Source organism: Cinclus cinclus, chromosome 8 (assembly GCF_963662255.1).
Source record: "Cinclus cinclus chromosome 8, bCinCin1.1, whole genome shotgun sequence".
Lineage (NCBI taxonomy): Eukaryota > Metazoa > Chordata > Aves > Passeriformes > Cinclidae > Cinclus > Cinclus cinclus.
In genome coordinates, this window is record NC_085053.1 from 27683007 (window position 1) to 27696981 (window position 13975).

At 44.6% G+C, this 13975-nt stretch overlaps 1 protein-coding gene across 1 annotated transcript in view; it reads left to right on the forward strand.

Moving 5' to 3' along the window:
- The window catches only part of FGGY (FGGY carbohydrate kinase domain containing), a 79796-nt gene extending 67853 nt beyond the window's left edge, over nt 1-11943 (forward strand). Inside the window, exons 10-11 of the mRNA XM_062497208.1 lie at nt 10576-10637; nt 11843-11943. Of these exons, the coding sequence (XP_062353192.1) occupies nt 10576-10637; nt 11843-11924 (144 nt within the window). The 3' untranslated portion in view covers nt 11925-11943. The remainder of the gene's footprint in view (nt 1-10575; nt 10638-11842) is intronic.
- Nucleotides 11944-13975: the final 2032 nt, after the last annotated feature.

A 13975-nucleotide genomic window follows, 5' to 3' on the forward strand; every position in this document is an offset into this window, starting at 1 on the left:
GCTGCTTTGGGGAGCACAGGACAACCCCAGGGTCGGGCTCTGCCTCTCCCCAGTTCTGCTCCAGTAAGGAACAGAATGTGCAGCTGCACTCCCACTCTCCTTGCAGGGCTGTGCCCCCACCTACGGCTGGGGAAGGCTCTTTGAGCTCCTCCAGTCTCAGTTCACAATCAGGACACTTCTTCAAGTGTGATTTTAGAAGGAAGCATTCAGGTGGTGGCAGCAGTTTCTCCTTTTGGGCTTTGCAAACGTCTATCAGTGGCTGAGCTGTGACAATGGAGTATTTCATGTTGGGAAAACTACTTACAATAGGAATTAATTTGAAACCAATAAATCCCCTTTGCAGAGGACACGATAAAAAGCTGGCACCCCACCATAGCTCCCAAGACTCACTGACCTTGCTGAGGTTCTGCTCAGTGACCTACAAGTGAAAAGCTCCATGAACCATTTGGGCCCCTGCTAGTCATCTCTTTTTCCAGCTTGCTGTCTTTAAATATAAGGACAGGTTTTCAGCAGCAGGAATTGGCTCAGTTTTTAGGACCAGCTGAGTCGTGAAGCACAAAGTGGTTTTTCTTTAATTGTGTCCCACTTTGGCCAGATTTTCCTCCTGAGTGTTTGGTATTAATCTCATGGTGTTAATGATTATCATGGAATACATGAGGAACCGAGGTGCAGGAGGCTTCACAGGATCACAGAAGATTCTGAGTCAAATGGGCCTACAGGGATGATGAAGTCTATCTCTTAAGTGAAGAGTGGATCAAATTCACACCCCTGGCATTATCAGCACCATGTTCACCATGTTCAGCTGAGCTGATCTCAGGGCCTGTGTGGCTTGTCCAGGGTTGAAATTCAGAAGCCAATGAATCCAGTGACTATAGTCATGAAAGGTGTGCTGGGAAGAGCTTTTTCCCTCAAGCACTTCAGGAGCAGTGGGTTAGGAATTTCTCATTGAAGTGGCTGAAGGGGCAAGGGTTGCTTGGAAGCAGGAGCCACAAAGTGCAGCTCACAGTAGCCTGCTTAAAAAGCTGGGAAAATAGGATAGGATAGCAAAGTAAAAGTTGGAATGGTGACTGGCTGGGTGTTGTAAGGTGAGGATATCCCTCTGGAAGGATTTGGTGTTTGCCTTTCCTGGAGATAAAAAGGAGACCTTATAAACCAGCTCCCCAGGGTTCCCACATGGCCCCAGCCTTGAGGTGGGAAGGTGGAGACTGTCCTGGGTGCTCTTCTCTGCAGGATCTCAGCTTTCAGGATGGTGCTGTGTTGGATCTCAGGCTGTGACCAGCCCAGCTCTGGTGTCACTGGTGCCTCACTCCCACAGCAAATGCACTTCTAATTCCAACTGAGGTGCTTGCAGACAGAACCAGTCTTTGTTTTGGGCACGGGCAGTTACAAAATGTGCTCTTTTTCTATTTGCCAAATGAATACAAGTGCTTTCTTAGAACATCTGCTAAGGGAAAAGATGCCTGAGGTACCTTTAGAACTCCTGCTGGCAGTGCTGGGTGGCAGGTTTGGGTTTGCTCAGTAACAGAGGTTGTGCAATATTACTGTAGTCTTTCTGGTTCTGGGGCAGGTGGGACTAAACAGCCATTAAGTTTGGTTTTGTATAGAAAAATGTCAGCCAGAGTGGTGATAAAGGTAACCCGACATTTGCCAGTAAGAATAGTTTATTCCAAATTAATTTGTTCAAGTTGGTGCCTACAGGTTTTCTGCACAATAAATGTGGTTGCAGTACACAGACATTGTGCACATAAAGAGATTCCTGCTCACAGAGAAGTTTTAGTGCTAAAGGGAACTGTATTTACCATTTCCCAGTGATCTCCAAAAGAGATACAAGCTGAAGTTTTTAGGAGCAAAGGGAGAAGAACGCCTATTCTGGTGTGACTTTTGCAGTTTTTTCCTATTAAACTCTCCCCATTTGTGTCCTTGGGAATTCCACAGCTCAGGCTGAGCTTCTCCCTTGCTGCTCTTAGAGCACATTTGGCAGCTGACTGGCCATCCCATCCTCAGACCAGGCTTCCCAGGCTTTTAAGGAATCCTTCCCAAAATAAAATTGTTTATCAATATATATCCAGCATTTAAAGTGCTTTCTTTAAGAAAGAGCACACTTGGAGAACAGTTCTAGTGGCAGAAGACAAATTGGAGCATCCCTGGCTGGTTTTCAGATCTGGAGAAGAAAGGATGCTCAGTTTTTAACAAAACAGGACAGTATCATTAGCTGATCACAGAATCATAGAATATATTGGGTTGGAAGAGACCTTTAAAGGTCATCTAGTCCACCCCCCTGCAATGATGAGTGTGCTTTGCTTCAGCTTCACTCAGTTCAGTCACTGCTAGCCTTTAATTTGGGAAAGAAAAATACTTTCTGGAGCAGTGTGCTGGAAAAGGTTTCTGACCCCTTGTCTGTAGCAATCATGACAAGGAAACCAAATGCCTTGTGCCATGGAAGATGCCTTTTCTGTGCTGTGCAGTCCAGCCTAAGATCCAAACAGATTTCTCATTTCTTCTAGGATTTTTTCTCTATTCACCACTAGTTGGATATCTCTGTATGCCTTAAGTGATTTTTTTTTTGTTGGACGTGGGATATCTGTAAGGTTACTAAAAGGCTCTCTCTATATTTTAATGCCGTTTTACTCTCTGTTTTAACATCTTAACCTTCTACTGTCTCACAGTAGTGAAAGACTTTTTCTAAAGGTCTCTTGTTTTTTATGAGCCCCTGTCCAGGGTAATTTCCCAAATGCAATCCAGATTGGGTCAAATATAAGCATATTTCTGAGGTACAGTTTTGTTTTTTTTTTTCTTTTAATAGGAAACCACACATCAGATTAACCAGATAAAAAATATTCCCAAATCAAAACTCACAGCAGGGATTTTCCTCATTAACCTCAGGTAGACACTGGAGCATGGCAAGGCATACATTTGAAAGATGAGGGGGAAAGGAAAGGAAAGGAAAGGAAAGGAAAGGAAAGGAAAGGAAAGGAAAGGAAAGGAAAGGAAAGGAAAGGAAAGGAAAGGAAAGGAAAGGAAAGGAAAGGAAAGGAAAGGAAAGGAAAGGAAAGGAAAGGAAAGGAAAGGAAAGGAAAGGAAAGGTCTCAGTGTTGGAAACAGGGAAAGAATGAATAGATGCAGAATAGTGAAATATTGCAAATAATTTTGCCTTCTTGATGGAGTAACCCTAAAGCAAAATGTAGGCAGAAGTTAGTTTTATGACAATCTCAGCTAGGCACCCCAGAAATGCTGAAACTGCCCAAAGTGGGGAAATGAACAGAGAGACGTGTGTGGATTAATTAGATTGAAAAAATGTTTTGACAGCATAAGTGAACATATGGAATGAATTGAGAGAACCTGATCCAGTTCCCCATGTGTAAATGATGCCTTAGCCATAGCTCATAAAGCAAATACAGATGAAAAAAAAAAAAAGCCCCTTTCCTATCCCCTCCCCCCAGTAAAGACCAGTCTGTTGCCAGATGGCAAATAAAAGTTTGAACTTGGTGACTAAATGTGAGGAAAGCTGAATGATCATCATGGATGTGGAAAGAAATCAGACAGATAAATCTGAGTTTTCACCTTGGAAGAAATGCTGCAGTTCAGCTAAATACTGTGTGGCGTTCCCAGCTTAGTGTTAGGATCCCCTGGGCTGGGTCTTCAGTGTCTCTGTTTTACCCTTCCTGGTGTAAATGAGAATCATAGAAAGGTTTGGGCAGGGGCAACTTCCACTCTCCCAGGTTGCTCCAAGCTCTGTTCTACCTGACCTTGGGCACTTCCAGGGATCCAAGGACAGCCGCAGCTTCTCTGGACACCCTGTGCCAGGACCTCCCCACCTCACAGGGAGGCATTGCTTTGTGTCCAGCTCAGTTTTTGGTGTCTATGTCCATGTGGAATCACATACCTGCCCTGACTGCCCCGAAGACTTGACCACCTAAAATTGAGGGTGAAAGCACTGGGACAGGTGCTGCAAGCAGAGGGTGAGGAGGGAGCCAGAGAAGCAAAGCAATGTGTTGCAGGTCATGCAGAGGAGCATCCCCTGGATTAGTTTATTCCATCCCCAGGAAGGATGAGTAGGGAGAGGCTTGAATGGGCAGTGCCCTGCATCAGGAGCTGGTGGAGGAATTTGCTCTCCTGACTCCCAGTTGAGCTTGTGTTCTGTTAAATACAGCTGTCAGCATAACATTTCCAAGCCTAAAAACTGTGTGAAATCAATATATTTTCATGTGGTTTCAATGGACAGACCTTCTTAGTCTATTTTATTAGTGATGCTGTGTGTGGTTAAATTTATTCCACCTCAGAATGGTGAGGGAGATGTGCTGCCAGTGCAGTGCTGGAGTCAGGAGACTGTTCCAGCTGTGACATCAGCACCACATGGGCTGGGACCTTCCCACACAGCCACTGAAGGTACAGTCCCTTCATGGAGAAGCTGCATAGGCTCATGTCAGGGGAAGAGCAGCTAAAGCCTGCCCCAGACTGCTTGGGTGGTGCCCACAGACTGGATTCATGGCACCCAGTGCCAGCAGTCTGTGAAGCTGAAACAGGAGCTGAGCACTTGGGCTCTTTCCATTGCCCAGGGAAGCTGAAACCCCTGCTAAGCTGTCAGGTTTGTGTCCAAGCACCTTAGGGCATGAAGAGGTGCCAGCAGCAGAGCCCTCACAAAGCAAACTGCTTAATTACTTGCTAGTCAGAGGCAACTTGGGGGAGTGCAGACTCAAATCAACAACTAACCAACCTATATTTAGCAGTAGAGTGGCTAGAGCTTAGACCCAAACATAGTTTCCAGCTGATAGATGATGTGGCAATCAGAGCTGACCCTCGTCCCATTCTAAATCTGGGCTATGGAATAAGTAATTAATACGGCTGGCACAGCAAGGCACGTTTCCAGCAGCTGCCCTGCCACTGCTGCTCCTCTTAGGGCTGTGCCTGTGGCTGGCCAGGCTGGCTGGGCTCTGGGACACCAAACTGGATGGCCACAGCCTGGCTGGCACTGTGGAGACACTGAGGGAAAAGCAAAGTCGGTGCTCTGGAGGCAGAAGTGATCCTGTGGCCTTACCTGTGCTTGTCTCTGCTGCTGTGAGAGCTCTCTCTCTTTTCCATTACTTGTTGTACTAAGGAGTGAAAAGCTGCTCTGGTGGTGCAAAAGAGGTTGGGTGATCCATCCTTCAGTGGGATGTGGAAGGTGCAGTGGGGCCGGGAGCTCCCTGTGGTACACACTGTGCAAAACTGGGAGCACACCTGGAGTGTGCAAAGTCTGTGCCCCAGCCAAACCTAACTGGAGAAATGGCACAGCCCACTGCAGAGAGAGGTAACTGAAAATTAAAAGAGTAAAATACGTGTCCCAGATAACTCCAGAAATCTCTTGAAACTTTGGAATCTGATTCAGTGCTCGAACCAGAAATCCACCTTGTCTCAGTGCTCAGGATCCATCTTGAGTTGGCTTCTGTCAACTCAAGCTGGATGGTTGAAGGCTAGAATGATGTTGGGCTATTTTTGAGCTGCCTCAGTGTAACAAACAAATACATAAAATATTCCACTAAGAAGGGCCAGTGCTGTTACTGAACATATGGACAGAGAGACTCCAAAGGCCAGTGACTTCTCCTGGAAGACAGACTCAAGTCCTGAGCTGGTGTCCTGCTTGCCAGCCTTCCATCCTTCAATCCTCTCTTCCCTCCTCCTCTCTATATCACGTGCACAGACAGAAACTCTTCCTCTCTCTTTTTCGCTCTCTTTCTGAGGTTTGACACAGACACAGAAATCGATGTTGGATCAGAGCAAAAGGAAAATACAGACTTGTGTGAAATTTTCCACCTTTTCACTAAATGAATCAAAGCCAAATTTTCACACTTTGGTCTTAGGTGTGAAATTTTTGCTCAGCTCTAATATTTATCCATAATGTGTTTTAAAACTTGGCTCACTCCATGCAGAAACCCACAGAGAATTGAGTTACAGATTCTGGGCTTTGTGCATGCTGCCAAGATCTGCCCCTGTAACTCAAACAAATTTAAGGGGGGAAAAAAAAACCACTAGAAAAATATTGTATATGGTCTATCACATGCTTTCTTCGTGCAGTCATATACCACTAAAAAGTAATGTTCTGCTAGGCCTGTGTTACAGAAATACCCTCATGTAACTCTTGTAAACACAGATAAGATGAATTTTGCATCTCCAAGCTGTGAAACAAACAATTAAATAAAAGCCTAGAAGGAAATAGCACTCTTTCTTAAAATTCTTATAAAAGTTTTAAAGTATTTCTTCAACATCAGCATTTCAAGAAATCTATTTATGCCCATTGAATCCAAATATATCTGTCACTGGACTTCTTAAAATGGTGCTAAAGACATCTGTTAGCTGAGTTTGTGTGTGTGGAATAGAGATGAGTGAGAGAGAGAGGTTCTTCACTGCTGCTGAACAGTTAAAATTATTACATAGAACATTATTTGTTTTATTTGTTGTGAGGACTAGAAGTGTAAGGAAAGTCACTCTGATAGTTTAAAGGTTAACACCTGCTGAGTCCTGAAATCAGGACAGATCTGGTGGGAGGAATGTTCCTACATTTCAACCTGTTGTGAATGGGGCAACTTTTATTTTCCAATTATTTTCCTCCTGCTGCTGGATCAGTGACAGGAGAACTGAACAGAAACACTGGAGAGGTGAGACTGGCCTGAGTGTGAGCATCAGATCCCTCCAGTTTGGTGCTTTGCTGCTCCATGTGCAGCCACGTGCTTCCAACCACTGTAATGGTACAGGAGAACTTGAAATGATCTGTGATTGTTTAATTGTTAATAACTACCTTAGGTTAAAGTCCAAGCATTTCTTGCCATTACCAAAATGACTGAGTGGTGAGAACACAGCTGGGAAATTGTGCTTGGACGCCTTACGCTTTAACTTTGGATACAATTTTTAAAGTCTCAAAATAAAGAAAAAGCCCAATTGGGATTCTCGTTACTTGACTTTCTAAACTAAGGCTGATGCCCCTAAATCTGATTTCTCATCTGCTGTGTATTTCAAGGGCTCACATCCCATTAATTTTCAGTAATACTCAACCTCATCAGCCCTTGAGTCACTGCTGAAAATCAGGTTTGGGGATTATTCTAGATTGGGCTTAATTATTTCCAAGGCCTCTTCCAGCCTAGCTGATTCTGTGATTCTATCCACAAGTGGGCTTTCCTGGCCTCCCTGTGCAGTCCCAAGGGATGTGGGCTCTCCTTTTGGGATGAGCAGGATCATGCTGGGTTTGGTGAGGCAGCTCTTGAAGGATCCCAAGAGCAGGGGATCAGGGAAGATGGATCTCCCAGACTGAAGCTATTCCCTGTGTGCACTTTCTGTGGCTCCTGTGCCAGGCTGATGGGCTTCTCCTGGTGCTGCCTCCCACACAGGGTTAAAAACATTTTCCTTCCTATTGAAGAGACAACAGTTGAAATTTCCAGCTTTTACATGCTGTGTCAAATATGAGCTTCCCTAGGAGGCAGGATTTTCCCAGGGTTCCAGTAGAGTTTCCCTTGGAGATCCACTGAGGTTGCCCTGGATTCCTCAGCTGGGTAAGTGTTGGATCCCCTGCCCCAGATGATGCTGGAGAGTGGAATTCAGCCACCAGGACCGAGTGGATTTGAGTGGCTGCTGATCTTCCCAGCAGCAAAATGGAACCTTGTTCTGAGATCTTGGTGGGCCTTGGGGAGTTTGGTTCCCTGTCCCTTCCCAGGCAGGGATAACCCCTCTGGGCTGGGTCTCTCCATGGAGAGCAGAGTGTTTACTGGCTTGTATCTGTCTCAGCGTTGACACTCCAACAAAAGGTTAGAAATCATGAATGCATCCCTTTATTTCTGCTGCACAGTGCCTCTCTTTTTTTTTCTGTGTAAACCCTTCACTTGCCTCTTGCCCAGCCTTTAGAAACGACGATCAAATGCGAACTTTCAGGGTTTATTTATAGCGTAGCCTTTATGGAAAGAGAGAAAAGAAATGATTAAAAAGCAATTTTACAAAATATTTTGTTTTAAGAGAGAATTCATTGTGTTTTAAATCACTGTATTCATTGTACTGTCTAGACTGGCAAACAAAGAAGATAGAGTGTCATTCAAATTAAGATTGTGAAATCCTTGGTGACTGGAATTATGGATCTGGATGTCAACCCTCAAACAAACTATTTCTGAACGGCAGTATTATCACTTTGCTATATTTAAGGCTTTGTTGGAGACAGAGCAGTGCACAAGGTTGATCCGATTCAGTAATGCAATTCTAATGTTCCTTTGTTTCCCATTTCATTATAAATTCATATTTTCAATGTTCTGTTCCTTTTTGTCCCCAGAAGATTGTTGAAAATACTCTCCTCTGGGAGTAAAGTTTTTTTGTTCAAGCTAACAATGACCAAACTGACTATAAAACACAGAAAAACACACAACTAAAATGTGAATTCAGAGAGGGAATTAATTTAGGACATTTTGAGCAGCATAGAATGGGTGAGTTGTTGAAAATTGCTGGCTGTGTATTTTTTTGCCATATTATTCCACAGAACCATAGTAGTTGCTGTGATGCTTGCATGCTGTGGATTCTCAAAGGTCTGTGTATTCCCAGTAGATTTAAAAACACCGAAGTATTTTAGCTGATAAACTGGAAGACTGATGAACTTGGGAATCTTCCTCTTTGGCTCACGGTGGATGATGGGGGTGCAGCAGAAGAGAAGCAGCAGCTTCTGGAAGCTCTAAGAGTAAAGCAGAACAGGAGTGCATGGAGCACCCATGTCAGAGGCAGAACATACCCTGGGAATGGTGCTGTGTCCTGGTCCTGAGTGTGCACAGAGAGGGGAATGCAAAGTCTGGCCCTCCCTTTCATTTTTGTTGCACCTGTGGTAAAAGATGGGTTTGCCTCTTTAGACGCTTTAGATGTCGTGGGCTTATTTTCGTGCAGTGTCTCCAGGTTAGTTCAAAAGGAGGTGTAAAGCAGGGAGCAGAAAGGAAGGTGACTCTTCCATTAGTGAGAGAGTGTTTCAGGGGGCTTTGTTTTCCCTAAGGCACAATGGAAAAGCAGTAGCCATTGTACCCGAGGGAATTGGCTTTTGAATTGTTTTTTTTTTTTTTCTGAGTGTTCATTCATTTTTTGGATAGTCTGTAAATCCAGCTGGCCATGTAAGGGAGTTGTAAGAGACTGACTATTGTAAACTGGGACAATGCTTGAGCATTGTCAGTGTCACCTGTTAAAGGACAGGGAATAAAATGCCCATTTCTTTTACTTGGAAGGATAGCAGCCTTTCCATGGCAGTATTTTAATCTGGCTGCTGTGCAGAGTCTCAGTGCCAGCAGGCTCACATGTCCCAGGGAAAAGAACACACTATCTCTCTGCAAGTGTTATTTCAAGGGTGTTTCTTGGAGAATTGAAGTACAATCAACCTCTGCACCTCTGTATGAAATGGAATGGGCATATGAGAGCACAGAAATATTCCCTGCTGGTGTATCAGCACCCTTAGCAGAGTGAAGTCCTGACTGCACACCTGGCAATGCTTTTGCCTTCAGTAGAACCTGCCCTGGGCTGCTGACACTGCACTGACATTGCTCATCCACATTGTGAAGTGCTGTAAGATCCTCTGTTGTCAAGTGCTGGATTAGTGGAAAGCACAGACTTCACTAGAGCAGGTATTCCAGCCTGTAAAATCATCCAAACCCTTTAAAAATCCAGCTGTAGCAGCCAGCTGGAAGGTTCCAGCAGCAGCACAGGCTGCCTGTTCTCCAGGGTCATCCTCCTCCTTAGGCACTGCATTGAAATAGGTTCAGGGTCCTGCTTAGAAACTCTGAACCCTGATTTAGTCACACACTGATTCTTGAGTCCTGACCTTTAATGCTTTTAGCATTCTCCCATCTAAAAGCTGGTGCTTTGATTTTCCTTGTGAAATCACTGACTTTACAAAATCAACTTCATCCTGAGAGCTCCGGCATCTTAACTTCGGTGATTCTCATTCCAGTGGGATTGCTTGGGAGAATCCATGGAAAATCAGAATCCCACAGAGATCAGGAAAGGAACCAAATTACTCATCCCTCTCCCTTCCACATGTGACTATCCTAGAGACTCCTGCAGGGGATTCTGTGAGCTCTGACTTCATTTTGGCCAAAAGCAGAGCAGGAACCGAATTTGCCTCTTACACCTTTGTGCTGGAATGTGAGGGCAGCTGTGAGCTGCAGAACAGACCTTCCCAGGTTACCTTTAGCTTGTGGAGCACCCTTGAGTCCTCACTTGCTGCAGAGAACCGATACTTTCACAGTATGATTTCAGGATCTCAAGTACAGTATCATTTTATTTGAGAACCCTCCCCTCCGGTGACTCAGTGTTTAACATTTCCTTTGGTTAAAGTAAATAATAAAAGATAAGTCTGTTCTGCCTGGGACTCCCAGTGAGAGAGAGGAACAGATTTTGGTTACTGAGGGTCTGCAGAGCTTTGTTCTCTTGACTATTTTATAATGGGATTGAACATATTTGCTGCCATCTGGCCTGTTCAGCCGAAACAAAATACATCACTAATGTTCCGATTGGTTTTGAAACATCTTGTTCTTGTCAAAAAGTATTTTAAATCAAAACAGGCTTTTCCAGTTGGTGTTTGTATTTTCCTAGGAGGCAATGGCAAAAATGGGGAAAATTGGAAGAGTTGTGCAGCCCAACCACGAGCATAAAAGGTAATGCTGGCTCTGGTGTGTTCCACTAGGAGAGTTCAAGGGAGATGAACTTGGGGATCTGGAGATGAGGTTGGGGTGTGTCTATTTACAGCCCTGCTCGACTTCGGTAGTGTTTAGCATACGGATACTTTAAGAATCACAATATATTATATTTTTAAGAATTGTTCATACTGTATTTCTAAGGATTATTTCTATTAACTTTAAAATCCCGATTATTTGTGTTATATTTTAAAGATTATTGCTATCACATTTTACATTACTATCTCTGTGAGTTTTTAAGGATTTTATTCTATTACGTTATTATTTTAAGGGTATTTCGCGTTACATTTCGGAGGGCTCCGGGATCCATGGGCGGCGGCGCGCGGGCTCCCCCTGGCGGCGGCGGCGGCTCCGGCCTGAGGGGAGGGCGGGACATGGCGGGGGGACCCGGGGCCTGTGTCCCGGACTGGGCCCCGCAGCACAGCGCAAACATTGCGGTGTCTGCCCCTCGGCGTGTCCGGAGGAAGGGGCTGGAGCACCAGGAGAGTCTGAGGGAGCTGGGAAGGGGCTCAGCCTGGAGAAAAGGAGGCTCAGGGGGGACATTGTGGCTCTGCACAAGTCCCTGACAGGAGGGGACAGCCGGGGGGGGGGGGGGGGGGATTTGGGATTTGCTCCCAAATAACAAGAAACAGGACAGGAGGAAACGGCCTCAAGTCACACCAGAGGAGACTTAGACTGATATTTAGAAAAATTTCTCCATGGAAAGGGTTGTCCAGCCCTGGCACAGCTGCCCAGGGCAGGGGTGGAGTCCCCATCCATGGAGCGATTTTAAAGCCCTGTGCATGTGGCACTTGGGGACATGGGGCAGTGCTGGCCTGGGCAGTGCTGGGGGAACGGTTGGACTCTGTGATTTTGGAGGGTTTTTCCCACCTGAATGAATTCTGTGAAGCTCTGGCATCTCCTCACTCTGATGACAGAGAACTCTGGGGAAAACTGTCTGAGCACCCAAGCTGGCTGTAGGGAAATGAAAGGTGGAATTGCAACTGGAAATCACAGTTTGGGTGGAAACTGCCCCAGCAGTGCATAGGGAGGGCTCTGACCCTAGCAGCAGCTGTACCTAGGAAAGAGTCAAAGTGTTTTTAATGCTAAGAGAAACAAACATCTATATTGCAGGGGATTTAAATCCTCAAATCTCAGGCTTTGCTGACATTAACTTTCATACACAGATTTTATGACAAGAAATACGAAGTATTTTTGAAGCTTGTGGAACACCAGAGAGAGTATCGTTCCATCATGAGCAGCTTGTGATCCAGAGGCATGGGATCTGGGAACATCAGGGATAACAAATTTCCAGGCATGTGTGATGCGAGTAATTCCTTCTTACTGTACTGTCCACATTAAAAATATACTTTTATGATTTAAAGTTTACATTTTAATTTTTAATGAGAAATAAAATGCAGTCACTTTACTGTGAAGCACTGGGTATTTTCTGTCAATAATCCCTGCACACAGGGACAAGTAATATTCATTTGTTCCAGTCAGAGAACACATGACAACCAGTTGCAGGTACCCCAGTGCCAGTATTTGGACTGCACAAGGAATAACATGATTCACTCAAATGGACTTGAGTGCATGGAGTCAGTGTTCACACAGATGGACTTTACACACTTAGCTTGAGAGAAATGCCTTATTTAGTATTGACCTAGGCTGCAATTCCCAGTTAAATGCAAACAGGAGTCACACAATAACAAAATTACACTTGGGTTATTTGGAAAATAATAGTTTCTGACTTTTTTTTAATCTTAATAGTCAGCCCTGAAAAACATCTGGTAATTTTTTAAAAGAAACAATGCACTTCCTGCCTTATAGTTCATGGAAAAGCAATTGTTGCTATTTCCAAAGTACCCATTGTTAGGAGAAACAGCTTTACAAGTTCAGGGACATAATTAAAGACAATGAAAGGGAACTGATGTGAATAAAATGAAGAAACATCATAAAAAAAAGAGTAAAACAAGCAAGAAAATGACTCTGACATAGTGGGGTGTCAGAGCTCCCAACTCAGGGACATGATAAAATCTGTCAGCTGAAAAGACAGAGTGGGAAAAAGCAATTGGAGACCAGTGTGCTGTAACCAATAAGTATTCATAAATTTTAATATCTCTATTTTAATATGCAATTAGTTTGTAAAAATGTAGTCCAGAGACTCCAAATGGGTAGCAAAGGTACAGGTTATACAGGGACAGATGCGCAGGAATGGCTGGCACTGCACCAGCACTTTTACCTCTTTGCAGCTCAACACAAACAACTTCAGCAAAGCTCCCATAAACTTCCTGCTATTTATATAATTATCCTCAAAGTGGCCTCGATTTCTCTGGCTGAACTGGTACCAAAACTTAGCACAAGGGGCGTAGGGAGTCTAGAAAGGGAACTGACAATCACTCTGACGTGGTGTAAAATGTAGATGCACAGGGCTCAGGGACTCTGTGCCTTGTGTGGGCTTGCACAACACAGTTACAGAGATTTGTTCACATTTCCTGAATGGTCTTTTAATGCCTTTCTCTCCTTGTGATACTTGTGCTTTATAGTTGCATTTTTGTTCCAAGCCAGTGTTGCTACCAGTTTCATATGATCCATTTTAAAACCAGAGCTGTAAGAACTCTGTATCCCAGTGGCTGAGTAATCAGCTGTGGTAACACAAACACTGCTGCAGGATTTTGCAGTGAGACTGCCTGACCATCCTTGAGTTATACAAGACTTACTTGTTCAGTTTGCCAACTTCTCAAATTAAAATTTAATTCAAATCGAGCCAAGAAGTAAAATGTTAAAACTCAAGAGTTCTAATGCTCTTCAGCTGCAGGTTGATGGGCACTGTAATGTTAAACTGATTGTGGCTTGAGGCATTCTTGTAAAACTGCCCTCTGAGGGCTCCACATTGAGTGCCTTGGCCATACCAAGCACTGCTGTGTCTTTCAGCCTGTGGCAGCAGCACAGTGACAAACCCATCTCACTGCCCCAGTCCAAGAGAAGCCTCAGTCATGGCTTGAGGAAGTCTGGCTGAGGGCCCCAGCTGGGGTTAGTCAGGCCTTGAGCTGCAGACCCTGCCACCCTCACCCCTTCAGGTGCAATTTGCTGACAGATTTTTATCATGCAAATTAAAAGAAGAGAAGCAACCACCATGTCATCAGCTGCTCCAAAAGTCCTGCAGAGAGGCCCAGGCTTCACTCACACGGAGAAGCCAAGAATATGATGGTTCCAAAGAAGCAAAGAGCAACTCTTAGGAACAAACTCCATGAGACCCACCCAGGTGAAGAGCCCTCACAAGGCAAGAGTCAGGAATGACAGCCTGTCATACAGGTAAC